The sequence below is a fragment of the Perna viridis genome, chromosome 8, assembly GCF_037379345.1.
Source record: "Perna viridis isolate PV_CMFRI_1.1 ecotype Kerala chromosome 8, ASM3737934v1, whole genome shotgun sequence".
Classification (NCBI taxonomy): Eukaryota; Metazoa; Mollusca; class Bivalvia; order Mytilida; family Mytilidae; genus Perna; species Perna viridis.
In genome coordinates, this window is record NC_142452.1 from 19,896,824 (window position 1) to 19,912,250 (window position 15,427).

The 15,427-nt window shown below is 34.2% G+C and overlaps 1 protein-coding gene across 1 annotated transcript in view; it reads right to left on the reverse strand.

The window, feature by feature from the left end:
- Window positions 1–9,507, reverse strand: part of LOC148609689 (multidrug resistance-associated protein 1-like) — a 46,139-nt gene extending 36,632 nt beyond the window's left edge. The window contains exons 1-4 of the mRNA XM_088540797.1: window positions 9,337–9,507; window positions 5,552–5,728; window positions 2,676–2,801; window positions 71–211 (exon numbers count right to left, since the gene is read on the reverse strand). Of these exons, the coding sequence (XP_088396923.1) occupies window positions 71–211; window positions 2,676–2,801; window positions 5,552–5,728; window positions 9,337–9,369 (477 nt within the window). The 5' untranslated portion in view covers window positions 9,370–9,507. The remainder of the gene's footprint in view (window positions 1–70; window positions 212–2,675; window positions 2,802–5,551; window positions 5,729–9,336) is intronic.
- Between the last annotated feature and the right edge of the window lie 5,920 nt (window positions 9,508–15,427).

Genomic DNA, 15,427 nt, shown 5'->3' on the forward strand with positions numbered 1-15,427 from the left:
ATTGACCAGATATATACCATTTTCAACTAGTACTTTTTAAGAACTGCAGCCAGAAGTGTAATTTCCTTACCTTGTGTTTTTGGTAAATAATTATTTTTGAGTAGAATGGCACAACCTTTAGGAGTATTGACAAAGTCCAATAAATAAATAATACGCCTGAGGTAACGAAGCCTTTATGTCGCTCCAGAGGTATATACAGTAACACAAGTAACTGAAAAATATAAATTTAATTGTTTTAATTTCAAAGGGCAACAACTCAATGCATTATCAGACTGGTCTTTAATCGTCTTAATTAAAGAAAAGAAAAAGCTGACATATTTGCACCAGTTGTCAAAATCTGTCTTGAATTTGTTTGATCCAATTCTAATTCAATTTTGGTTGAATTTTTTAATAACCATTTTTCTTGGCTTCTCTGTTTGCCCCAGAATTCTAGGAAGAGTAACTAATCTCTATTTCTAGAGATATTATACTAAGGTTTTTAGAGCCATCTAATGAAAATTACTACACATATTTCCAGCAAGGAATTAAAGAAGAATTACTCCTCTCCACAACCAACATCATTCTTTAGTACAGTGGAAGAGACCTAGTAGTCCAATTTGACTGAACTCAATAAAAATACCTGTTACAGTTCATATCTTTCTAACAGTCCAAAAGTAAATGAATACCAGCTTTCTGCAGTTTTTATTTTTTCCTGAATAAGTAAGCACAACTGTTTTCAGTTTGTTAACACCAAAAGATTAAGCAAGCATAATAGATAGTTTTGCATACCAAGATAGAGGATGTAGTACCATTTCAATTAAAATTCAATTTAGTGTTTACAGCATAAAAAATATACAGTCTGCATGCCCATCTACTGTGTTCCTTCAAACTATAGTAAATTGACTTAGGGACCTATCACTGGATTTTTATAGGGGGCTAGGATCAAGTCTGTAATGATAAGGCAGGAGAGACCATGAAAAAAACAAGAGACTCCCAGGAGCCTGAACTGCTCACCTTGTTAAATTTTTGCTTTCCAAGGGCAATAACTATAACAGTGAGTTGTCTGACAATTTTGACTCAAAGGAGACTTTGGTCCTTATCATAGGGATCATTTCATCAATTGAAAGTTTCTTTCTATCTATAATAGTTATCAAGATACTGGCTAAAAACTGCTAAAAACATTATTTTTTGCCTTTCAAGGGTAATAACTCTTATAAAGAGACGTCCAACAACTTTGATCTCCTGCATACTTTTGTATTCCTTATCATAAAGATCATTTCAGCAATCAAAAGTTTCTTCCCATCTATCATAGATCTCAAGATATTGGCTGAATACTCTTTTTAAAAAAAAAGTCATTTTTCACCTTGCAAAGGCAATAATTTTGATAAGGAGTGGTCCCACAATTTTGATCCAATGCATACTTTTGTAGACCTTATAATAAGGATTATTTTGGCAATTGAAATAAAATGGTTCAACCAAATGGTTTTGGTGATATATGTGAAAAACGTCTGACTGACCCCTCTGTTCTATTTTTAGTAACAGTGGCCAAGTTTTTCTACAGATCAAAAATCTCTACGACAGATCTATGTAGAATACTCTTAGAAATATTAATATCAAGTTTAACAATAATTGGTCTTGTAGTTTTAGCGGAGAAGATTTTTGAAAGAAATAAAATTAAAAACTTGGGGAAAAAACATCAAGGGCAATTACTCAATATGGCTTAACAGATTAAAGTGAAAATTAAACCAGAGATAGATCTCATCATGCTGGACACATTGACCCTATCAGAATTTGGCTAAACTTAAAGAAAATTAAACCAGAGAAATATCTCACCATGCTGGACACATTGACCCTATCAGAATTTGGCTATACTTAAGGATTAAAGAGATATATTCGAAAAAAACTTCTGCCTGACTCCTTTGACTTATTTTTAGAAATGGTGGCCATGTTTTTTGACAGATCAAAAATCCCTTCTATGCAGAACAATCTAAGGAACATTCGTACAAAAATTGTTTCTAATGGGTCACGTAATGTCAAAGGAGAGGATTTTCGAAAGAATAAACATTAAAAAGAGCAAAAAAAATGTCTAAATGGCAATAACTCCAACATGGCTAATAGATTAATACCAAAAATTTGACTACAGATAGATCTCATCATGCTGAACACTTTCACTAATGTCAGAATGTGGCTTTACCTTAGAGTTTTGGATATATATGCTAAAAACTTCTGTCTGCCCCCTATGTTCTATTTTAAGTAATGGCAGCCATGGTTTTCAATGGATCCATCATTCCCATATCAGTTCTTTACAGAATACCCTAAGAAACATTCACACCAAGTTTGGTTTTGATTAGTTTACTAGAATTGTTAACGTTGACCACGATGGACAGACAACAATGGCAACAACAACGATGGAACTCAAGTGATGGCAACACATCACATGGTCCTTTGGGCCAAGTGACCTAAAAAGACAGGATCTTAAACTTGAAAGTATACAAAATACAATTTTGTTAATTAAAAAATGTACAATCAAATGCAATGCCCTTTTTCCTAATGTGAACATCAACTAACAGATCCAACGAACTTAACTAGGTAATTCCAATTAGGTTTCCTTAAGTTTTCTGTTTTATTGTAACTTCAAAAACTTATTGTAAACCCAATAATAAGATGATATCATGAATTTTCATAAATGATCTTACCAGTGCTGCTCCTTCAATAATTGGTCCAACAATGGAGGCCTGCCAGTAAGTCCCTGTATCCTTCAAATCAATGGCAGCGGATGTTATGAATATAGCACTGCATACCAACAACAGTACAGAGACAATCTGTTCCAAGAAAATCAGAGTTTAAATTATTTTTTCTGTATATGTGTACATGTAATGTTGTGATAAATTATGGAGTTACATTCAGATAATTTCATGTTCAATGCAAAGGGTAATCAAGGGAACCAAGGTTATAGTAGTAATCAAAATATGTAATCCAGGGACAAAGACCAGGCATGGAAAATAGACATACACAGCAAAGAAAACAAAGTAACTAAAGCAAATGAGCAACTCGAACTCCACTTAAAACTGGGAGCATGGACCAGGTGCACCGGTAGGATAAGCTTCCTCTGCTTTTCTAGAAACACCCGCCGAGTTGCTCATAAAAAGTTCATGGTAGACAAACAAGAAAAGGAAAACTATGACCCTTTGAATAAATCAGTTTTCATGGTGCAGATGGATACACCGTAATGATCCACGAGTTCATTATGACGACCATAAAACTTCTGTACTGATGACTTCAATCTTGTAGCAACATAAGCCTGTTCCAGAAACCTATTTGTTAGAGTTCTAGCATGATACAAAAAGTCTGCATAGTTTTGGCAAGCTCTGGCATAACGTATGAGTTGTGATAAGAACACTCCATACACAGGTGCTGAAGGGATGTTGCCACAGATGAAAGGAAAGTTGACAATTCTTAATGAAAAGTCATCACGTTTGTTGTGAAGTTTGGTCAATAGTTTTCCTTTACCATTGATTTCTAAGTATAGGTCAAGATATGAGGCTGACTTCACAGTGTCGGGTAGATGCAATGTATCAAATCCCCAAAATTAGGATTGTTTAAAGATAATAATATGCCATCTATATAGCGGAAACTGAGATTAAAGGATCTAGCCAAACGACATTCTTTCTTTCGGATCAGATCAGCTATAAATTCACACTCATAAGAGTGAAGGAATAGGTCAGCAAGTAAAGGAGCACAATTTGTTCCCATTGGAATGCCGACCATTTGTTGAACAACGCATCCACCACACTGGACAAATATGTTGTCAATTAAAATTTCCAGCATTTTGTAAACATTTTCCTCTGCATATTTGGAAGATGATTTGGAATTATTTCTTACAAAGTATGAGGAATCTCTACCAAAAGAACTATATACTTGTATTTAGGTGTACCATCTTTTTTGAAAAAACAATGCTGTATAATGTTTTTAAGTCAGGATTTTAACTGAGTATGGGGAAAAGAAGTATACAGTGTTGTAAAATCATAGGTTTTAATGCTATTATATTCTGATAATAGTCTTGAACTGATTGTCTCCAAAAGATCTCTCGAATTTTTTAGGATCCACATTGAATTAATACCACTTCGGGAGTAACAAGTGTTGTGGTAGGACTGAAGATCCTCTCTGACAGTTGTGAGTATAGAAGTTAAAAGTTTTGAAAGAGGTTTGGTGGTACATTTTGCAGATCCAGCTATGAAAAGTTGTTTGTATGGATTCTTGAGGAGTTTAGGAATCCATAGACGGTAAATCACAGTCCTTGGTAGAGACCAAAAGAGGATAGCACAGATTTATGGTTTTCCGCAATCTCTTCTTTGGAGAGTGTGTTAGCAGAATAGGTTTTATCAATGCTATTATTTTCTACGTCTACCTTTGATAAGAAACGCCCCGTGCAGGTTCGGGTGTTAAAAGAATAGGCCTGCAGCAGCGCTAAGCTTGTCGTAAAAGGCGACTAAATAGTGCTCAGAACCCTAGTTGCGGGCTAGGGCACTCTGCCCACAAAGCAACTGTAACTGTGTGCCCCAGGTGGTTGAATGGGGTACCCCTGGCGTGTTACATGCTGGGGTTGTCAGACTATAATACGGAAAACCAGACCGCAAACCATAGTGGTGCACGGTGTTGGGAAAGATGCACGTTCCTCGCAAGTTAAAGAACCCTACTGTGGTATTCTCCCGAAGTAGGAACCATAGGGCTCCGACACAGGAGGTTAAATTGCCCAACCCTACCCACCTCTACCTATTTCCAGTGGCAATCAAAATTTGTCGATCCCATTGTCCTTGTGTCCCATCCCTTTTTCATTTCATCATCATTTCATGTTCATTTTTCATCAATTTCATGTTCATCGTCTGAATATAGCTGAAATATTGCTGCTCATATGTTAAACCCCAGCAAACAAACAAACAAACTGATAAGAAACATTGAATGTAAACCATTCTGCAGACAAAACAATGTTGTTTTGGGATTTATCTGCTGGTACGACAACATATTTGTCATGTATAGTAGACAATGTTTTTGTTACATATGGGTCCTTGAAAACTGATGCAGCCTTTGCACTCACTGACCTACTTAAAACTTTCATTTGTTTCAAAATTAAAGACCTCATGGCCTTTAACCACTCTGACAGAGAATTAATGTCTTCTTGTTTTTGTTTTATCTATTTTCTTGCATAGTCCTCCGGCATCCATAAGAACTTTGAAGTTAAAATTCCAATTTATGGAGCATGGTTCACAGTACTTGGAATATATGTATGAACTCAAATGTTATAATTAGACATCATGGACATCTTATTTTTTAACTAACATTGATGAATATTAATTAGGCCTAAAAAGGGTCTCATTGGTTCCACAAGCGGTATTAAGTTGGTCATAAAAAGTAATATATAGTTTTATAGTATTATATATATATATAATAATACATATATAGTATAATTACAGCATTATCTCAAAATATTTGTCATATATATTACACCTCCTGTCAAAATGAACTTGTGAATTAATTATAATGTCAACAACAGTTTATAACAGAACATACAAACCATTTTGAGATATGTAAGGGCTGACCATACTGTAACAGCAGACTTCCTCCCTAGAATGTACTTAAGGTAGAACGGTGCTGACAGCCATAGCCACCCATTGGGAACCCATACCAAGATTGTATCCTGAAAACATTGTGTAAACTGTGGCCAGTCTCCATTCCAAGTTAAATTCAAGTCCTACAATGTAGAATTAGAAATAATGAAACCTTTTGATCTTCAATTATGTAAATACTAAAGTACCAATCATACTATATTGCAAATTTAGATATGCTGTACATGTGTTTCAAGGAGAAACAGGTGGTAACCTCTCATCAGCAACATACAAATCAAACAGAATGAAAGATCTAAATCCTAAAATAAAATTATTTCCTAACTGCATATGTCATTTCTGACAGAAGGAGTTAGACCAATTCATGTTCAGAGCATCCACATATATAGGACATAGGCTTACTAGTGTTCTAGCTGGTCAGCTGTCTGTCTTTATTATATAATTATGATATTGTAAATTTGTACTAAGATGACAAAACAATGGCCTAAGAATTATTTTGAGGTAAAACATTTTTTCTGAATCATAATTATGCATAGAAAGTACTAATTCCATGAAGATATGATCATTTTTTGGTCAGTATAGAGTTAACTCATATCTGAGTCTTTTGGGATTTCATGCCCTTTCTTTAGGTATGAAATTTTAATCAATCTCTTTATTTTCACTCAGATTCAAGTCTGTCACATATCCCATATCATAGTTTCAATGCCCAAACACAATTGTTATGTTATAAGAAACCTGCATTGGATAAGTTAAACTGAATATTTTTGAAAAATTCAATTATACATACTTATTAAACAACTACCCAAAATACATTAAAATAAGTCAAAAACTGACCAATTGATATGAAATCAAACCGGGCATCTATACGGGGCCAATATGAAAAAAAGAGAGCCAATATGGATCAAACCAGGGCCAATACGGCATAATAACTTCTGGTCTTTTGACATCACCATTTTGAATTAGAATTGGATTTCATAAACTTTAATCACCAGGACTAAAAGCCGCAGAAACACAAAAACATCTTCCATTTTATACAAAAAGGATATTTAAGACTGATTAATGCAAATAAACCTACATGTTCTTCTTAAAACACGAAAGAAAAACTGTTCTACAAATCATCTAGTCGAGTTGGTTAATAAAATTGTCAATAAATACATAATTTCATATTGGCCCTGTTATAGGTTTCGGTCAATCATATTGGCCTCGACAGCCGTATTGGCCTTCGGCAATGTCCTGAGGACCAATACAACTGCCTCGACCAATATGACAGACCTAAATATATAACAGGGCCAATATGAAATTACATATTCATTACCATATATTATAAACCCTAAATGAAAAAAAACAAACTTCTTTTTAAATCCTTCTTTGTAACTAATTCAATTTTATGTTAATTCTTAAATACTGAGGTGAGCCATATGTAAGTGATAATTTAGTATTATTGTGTAAGGTTTCCATATTGGCTTAGTTATAGGTCCAAAGCTAGCCATACTGGACTGAGGCGTAGTCCAAGTCCAATATTACAAACACAAATACAAATAGTACTGCTAGCCAAGAACCAATAACTCAGCCAATATGGAAAATCTTACGTAATTATACTCTTATTGATTAACTAGTCCAATACGCCATATTAGACTACGCCAATGTGGATCTTAACCAGGCCAATATGACATACTTTAAATAAAACTTGATTATGAGATTGTATGGGCTCAAATAAGCATGACCTCAGTACAAACTTTCTGGTATCTGCCTTTTATTGACCAACGTCAAAAAAAAGCACAATTTAAACTATCACTAAGTACCTGTAAGATAAATCAAAACTCCAATTCCAATATTATGATAGGTGAAGATTTTAATTAAGGCCATTATAATGTCTGGTTGGTCCCACAAGTCATTACAAATAGACCTGATGCTGGACTACATCAAATTTTAAAGCCAATTGACATCATTGAAAATAAATGTTTACATGAAATTATTACATTACCAAAAGGTAAGATAAAACACAAGTATTAAGTGTAAGTGTTTGTAAGAATCAGGCATAATGGGAAAATGCAGAAACATGCATGTCAAAAATCAACCAATCTGACGATGTAATATCACTCAAGGACACTTTCTCTATTTGAAAAGACCATTATTTGATCTCTGCATCGTTAGCTTTGCTCAGAAATTTTTCAATAGAATGTTAGAAAAATGAGGTTTTTGACAGAGTTATCTGCCCTTGGAATGACATTGCTTCAAATGCTTCAAAAACATACGCAGACTTTTTGTATCAGACTAGACTTCTTACAATTAGGATTCTGGAACAGGGTTATGTTGCCGCAATTCGTATGTCTGCAACCAGTATCACAATACCAGCAGTGTTACTGACATGTTGCAATCACTACACTGGCCTACACTGGGACCCTCACACAGCCGATTAATGCCAAAACCTAGAGATGGTCCAGCGGGAACAACTAGGTATGTCTGCGACCAGTATCACAATACCAGCAGTGTTACTGACATGTTGCAATCACTACACTGGCCTACACTGGGACCCTCACACAGCCGATTAATGCCAAAACCTAGAGATGGTCCAGCGGGAACAACTAGGTATGTCTGCAACCAGTATCACAATACCAGCAGTGTTACTGACATGTTGCAATCACTACACTGGCCTACACTGGGACCCTCACACAGCCGATTAATGCCAAAACCTAGAGATGGTCCAGCGGGAACAACTAGGTATGTCTGCGACCAGTATCACAATACCAGCAGTGTTACTGACATGTTGCAATCACTACACTGGCCTACACTGGGACCCTCACACAGCCGATTAATGCCAAAACCTAGAGATGGTCCAGCGGGAACAACTAGGTATGTCTGCGACCAGTATCACAATACCAGCAGTGTTACTGACATGTTGCAATCACTACACTAGCCTACACTTCAAAAACTCAGAATAAAGACCTGGATCATCATATTTTACAAAGTCATACTCCAGTTAGTAGCAGTTCCAATCACAATATAATTGCCTTTAGACCCTAGAACTCATCAAGCTCAACCACACACATACAGAGACATTTTTGCCTCAAAAGATTGTTACAAATACTCTTTTTTCCGTAGAACTATACAGAGTGGAATTTCCTACCTGTAAACATCCCACAGCTAGACTGATCACACAGCTAGACCGATCACACAGCTAAATTCAGTAGAAAGTTTTAAAGAACAGCAGATTCCAGCTGTTCTTTCCACAATAGAACTTTAAATTAAATCCAATAAAAATGTAAATATTATTAATCAGATGGTATTTGGTTTGTTTTTTTTTTTCATCACTATTTTAGGCCTTTGATTGTATATAAAATGTTTTGTTTTTTTACAATGCATGCACGGCAGCTAGTAATCACCAAATATGTAATGGATAACTGGATACCAGAAGAAGAAATAAGAAGAAAATATGAATTGAAAATTGTCAATCACTGGGACATTGAAGTATATTGACTGCTCAGTGCTATACTATACGTCTATAGCCACAACTGCTCTCTTTTTTTTTTTCTTTTTTTTTTTTTTTTTTTTTAGGTGGGGGGGTGAGATTCAGTATTTGAAGCTGTTTTCTGATTTGGCAGCCACTGCAACTGGATTCAGAGGGCTGGTAAATCTGAAATGGCTCCGGACGCTGAATCACAAAAGGGATTACAAATGATATTTGAAACGGATTAATAGTTGTAACAAGAAGCTTTTTATATAATTGTCATCTCACCCAAAAAGGAGAACTGTTACAAAACTTTTCCATCTCTATGACTTATAGTCTTGGCTTGCCTAGCTGGCTTGGAGTCATTTTTAACCGGATGCAAAATGAAAAATAGCATAATTTAGCGTAAATGTTCCAAATTTTGACACAACCACTGAGGCATCACATTTTAGCTATTGCAACGTGAATTGGGTCTATTTGAACTATCGATACGGGAAAAAGTGACTGCTGCTACGTATAACTTGATTGAACTACTGTACAATTACACTTACCGATTATTTATAGTTGAAATATAGAGCTATGAGTGAATGACAGTTATATGGTAGAATACTGACAGACTGAGGGTTTTTTTTAACATATTCTGTCAGGTCTGGCATGGACGGGGTAGAATACTGGAAAAATACTTCAATAAATAGTAAATGTATTTGAGCTAACTAATCACAAATAAAAATTTTAGTGTGCCTAAGATATCGACAAAATAATGATAACCTTTAGTTTGGAAATTTCTATAAACTTGGCATTTTATTGTTTAATTCCGGGAAATCGAAACGCTGCGTCACAATTCAAAAACCCATTCTCTTGAAACCACGGAGTTACGTGACGAGACTTACATATAACACCCTACTATCACGCAAAGATAATTGAGCGCCCCTTTTCTAATAACTTTTTTTTTTTTTTTTTTTTTTTTTTTTTTTTTTTTTTTTTTTTTTTGATCGTCTGATCAAATAAGTAACAGTAACTGCAAAAGCAGCAATTTTATGAGGTTCATATTGAGCGCAGCATCTTTTCTTACCATTTTCCAGAACACTGAGATGTTGGGCCCCATACCTAGCAACATCAAAATTATTTCTGGGACGGAATGATTTTATATTAGGTAGAAGTTGGTATTTCTGTTCATCACTGAGTTGCTGTTTATAAGCAACGTGTAGCAGGAATCGACAACTAGTGTTTGTGGATGTGAAGTTTATGTATATTTTTCTCTAAAAGTAATGCTTGAACAGATGAACGTTTCGGCTATCATAAATTTCTACTAAGATCGAAAATTGTGACATCTTTTCGGCTTAAAATACTATCGTTGGGGTTTTTGCAGAAGGTTTGAGTGTAGTCAATTGCTATAATTTGTGGCTACTCCGACGTTTTAATTGACGATGTGTTTTGACAATTAAATTCCCTTTTTTTGACACCTCAGGACATTGCAATTAAACTAATTATTACGATGTTCGTTAATTAGCTCATTGAGAAAAGTCACCTTAAAAATAACTAAGACTCGGTACGCAGCATTGACTTTCCTCGCTGCTATGATTGCCATGTACTGCATCTCGTCACTAATTTTATAATTCCATTTTTTCTGTTCATTTGTCTTATTTACTTGTCAGTTAACAAAACCATTTCACACGCATTTCATTTATAAGCATTTTCTTGCAAGTTTACTCGAGGACACGAAACTTTGTATAAGCTATTTAATTTAGCTTCTTTCCGAATCCTACCATGAGTTTTATATGTAAATGTGTATATAGTATTTGCTTGTGTTTATATACTTGAATAAATATGTTTAAACTACCCATGACAATCAAGCAACGTATTTAGCGGCAGCAATTTTTTCATATTAAATCTTCAAGGTGATCGCTATATAGTAATGGGGAGGGGGCAGTCGGTAATATGTATGCCCCTACTAGTAGCTACAATCATGTAGCACTTATAGGCATTAATACAACGAATGAAACACAGTTCTGTGGTCGTTGATATTTTAGGGGTCATGACCTTTTACACCAAATATGATTGTAACTCATATATTATGTTTTTGTTTTGTTTTGTTTTGGCTTTTTGTTTAATGATTTTGGTTCCTTTTCGTCCCATTTTCATTTTTGATATAACAGTTTCATAAATGACTTCGTTTGACCGATCAAAACATAAGTACTACTTTATATAAAGAACAAAACAGTTTTAAATCTCCTCATTACGACCTCCAACACAAAAAAGGGAAAATTGAAAACTCTTTCTCAAACGAAAACAATATTCTGTACGAAAATCAAATGGGATTCAGGAAATCATACTCAACTACAGACAGTTTATTTACACTTTATTCCTTTTTTGAAATTCTCAAAGCAAAAAGGAAAAAAAGTTTAACTATTTGGTGCCTTTCATGGATTTTAAAAAAGCTTTTGATATGGTCTACAGAGATGCACTTTTTGGTACAAGATATTACTTGGTCATATAAATGGTAAAATGTATAATGTTCTGAATATGTATACAAATGTAAAATCTTGTATTATATATAACAATGACAAGTCTGATTATTTCCAGTGTAATATAGCTGTCAGACAAGGCAAAAATATCTCACATTTTCGTTTTGCACTTTATCTTAACGATTTGCAAACCTTTCTTGGAAATGCAAATTTATCAAATTGGCTTAACAGCAAACTAGATATTTTTCTAAAACTTTTTATTCTCTTATACGCCGACGATACTGTCCTGATGGCAGAGTCCGCCACAGGCTTACATGAAATTTTATATGCATTTAGTACATATTGTGAAAACTGGAGGCTTAAAATTAATATTGAAAAACAAAAATAAATTGATTTTCTCAGGCGGCAGACAGAGTCAAAATCTAAAGTTTATTTAAATGGATTGGATTTGGAAACTGTAAATGAGTTTCATTACCTTGGAATTTTATTGAACAGGACAGGAAACTTCAACAAAGCTATTAAAAAGCAGAAAGAAAAGTCCAGAAAAGCAAAATGTGGAATTCTAAAAAGAAGAAGAACTCATAATTAATTGTGTATCAAATCGACCTTTTCAATAAAATGGTTAAACCTATTTTACTACATATATATGTATATGGGGCTGAAATGAGGGGTATTAGCAAAATAATATCATGCCTAGAAAAGATTAATCTAAAGTTTTGCAAACTCGTACTCAAATTAAAATCACCAATACCTAACTGGACTTGGCATAATGCCAGAAGATGTTGATAGCAAAGTAATAATTATATCTTTTGGGGCGCGTCTATTAAATGGAAAAGAACAACTTTCGCGTATTTCCTACGATGTCCCATTCAAATTATACATGGAAAACAATTGTAAGTTTTCCTGACCAAAACATGTAAAGAAAATATTGGACGATACTGGTTACTCATATAGGTGATTATACCAAACAGTTTTTAATAGCGATTGTTTAATAGTTGCATTAAAAACAAAATTGAAAGACCAAATTATTCAAGAGTGACATGCTGTTCCGAAATTCCCCTAAAGCGGTAAATTATAGGTTATTTAAATTAGAATTTAAATTAGAATTCAAATTTGAAGATTATTTAACAATTCTTGAAGACAAGCATTTATTCACTTTTTTCAGTACCTCAAATCTCAAATTGCCAATCGGAACAGGGCAATAGAACGGGATAGAAAGAGGTGAACGAATCAGTAATACGATGTAAGTGTAATGTCTCTAAAACTGGAGACGAATTTCATTTTATTATGGAGTGCCCCTTTTTCAGTGGAAAAAGAAACTAACTTATTAATAAAAGCCTGTCAACGCGACCTAATATCTTAAAATACCGACAAAATATGTGTTCCCAAAATAGAATAAGCTTGGAAAAACAATGTAGATTTATACAATGCATCACAAAAACAGATTTTCTCTAAGCTTTTAACCATCTTAAATATACAACACGAGACAAGACTACACACATACTCACAATTTACTTCACACACTCGCCCATTCATACTCCAGTAAAACATTTACTTCTTATTTTTTTCATTATTATGTAATGTCTCTGTACCATTATATTTATAGTTTATTAGAATAATTCATCTATCTGACAGTACACTTAAAGATTTTCTTTAGTAACCAGAATACGCCTCACCTAAATTTAGTCAAAATAACTAAGAGAAATCTAGAGCACCCTTAACTTAACATTATAAGTGAAAAATGGCTATTGCATTGGGACTTCTCCAAAATCGAAGAAACCAAATATCTACGGCACCGTCCATTTTATCACGGATGGGGGGATCTTTTTATCTGAATCCTCCCCAATTTTGGAGAAAAAAAAATTCCATTGAAAAACATAATAATGATTCTATAGTTTTCCTATTGATTTTGGTTGCTGCTGAAGTATAATAAAAATTTTGCCCATTTACGAAAAAAAATATTATCAAACATCAAATCCGCCCCTCCACCAAAAGGATAAAACTAGTAGGTACAAAAATGGATATTTCGTGGTTAAAATTTTAAGGTAAAATTCCTATAACAATTAAGGATACAAAAGTGACGAGCAAGAAACAATTTCTTCAAAAAAACAAAAACAAAAACAAAACAAAAACAGTCTAATAATACCAAATTTAAAAAAATAAGAATAGCCAAGGGAACCAAGGTTGTAGCGGTAATAAAAAAACGAAATCCAGTGACAAAGACCAGACATGGAAAACAGATAAACACAACAAAGAACGTAAAGTAAAAAAAAAACATACATACAAAGTAACAAAAGCAAATGAGCAACTCGGACTCCACTAAAAACTGGGAGCATGGACCAGGTGCACCGGTAGGGCAAGAGTCTCGCTCGGGCGATGGTAAAAAAAAACTCATAAATCATATGCTCGTGTAAAGAAAAGTGGTAAAAGTCAAAGATAATTGTATTCACTTAATCTTCATTATATTATTGAAGCCTTAACTTAAAAGCAAAACATTGAGAAGACCAAGTCCAATGGATTCTAAATAAATTAGTGAAACCAAAGACGGTTTTTGAAGAGTGAAGGCTGTAAATAAGAAACACAAAACTGGGATTATCTCCCATGGCAGTCATTTCTGGCTCTATGCACATCTACTATGTGGCACCGATATACATATCGATATATATATCGCAGATCTTAAAACATTAAAAACACATTAAAAACTTATGAAAAAATATGAAAAATATAATTAAACACGAATATTGATTTTTTAAATGAACAAGTGTGAACAATCCCAAATATATAGTTACGCGGTCAGCACACGAAAAACACGACTAATGCCAATATTGTATGCTTTTGAATGATAAAGCGATTTTACAGACTCAAATAATAATAATCAGTTCATGGTAGCTGAACAGCCTGTCGCATCTCCTGCGACCCTATAATAATTGTATTAGTATATATAACTACTGATTTAGTAATTATAGGGTCGAATTGGCTGCTGCAGTGAACCCCAAACACTGCCTGACTTGACTTTATTCGACCCATTTCGGTACGTAACAAGATAATAGTATCACCTCACACGGATGTGTGAGGCACTGGAGCACATCTCCCTCTCTCCTGAGTTACAAGCTGGATAAAATTAGCTGAAACCTGACTCCTCCATACATTAAATACCAATTACTTAACCTAATCACCAAAGTTTACCACTTTCAACTGTAAATGCATGCCTCTAACAGTCCCATTACATGCATAGTGGTCATAGTCAGACCCACTTACATGTAAATGTAAACTTTCATGAGTAAACTCACAAATGCTGCCCATCTTCCTCTCATTGAACTCATGCAGACATGATTTGAAATCTATTACTTTGATGGCAAAGATTAATCTATATCCCTGTCAAGTTTCAACAAAATTCCAAATCTTCATCTGTTCCTCTAAAGTTTCAACAAATTTCCAAAGCTTAATCTTTCCTCTAAAGTTTCAACGAAATTCCGAAGCTTAATCTATTCCTGTAAAGTTTCAACTAAATTCCATAGCTAATCTATTCCTGTAAAGTTTCAACTAAATTCCATAGCTAATCTTTCCCTGTAAAGTTTCAACTAAATTCCACAGCTAATCTATCCGTGTAAAGTTTCAACAAAATTTCATATAATGACTTCTGGAGGAGTGCAGGCTGAAAATGGGAAACATGAAACTTGGATTATCTCCCTTTGCAAGCATCTCTTGCTCTATGCACATCTACTATGTGTGGCACTGATACATATATTTCGATATATATCGCACATCTAAAAACATTAAAAACCTGAAATTGAAACCATAATAAATAGGTCACAAAATTCGCGCCATAATTTAATTACCGATTCCGCATAATACATAGGTAGATGGAAACTACTTCTCCCTGACATGTATGTGCTCTACTCTATCAGCACAAT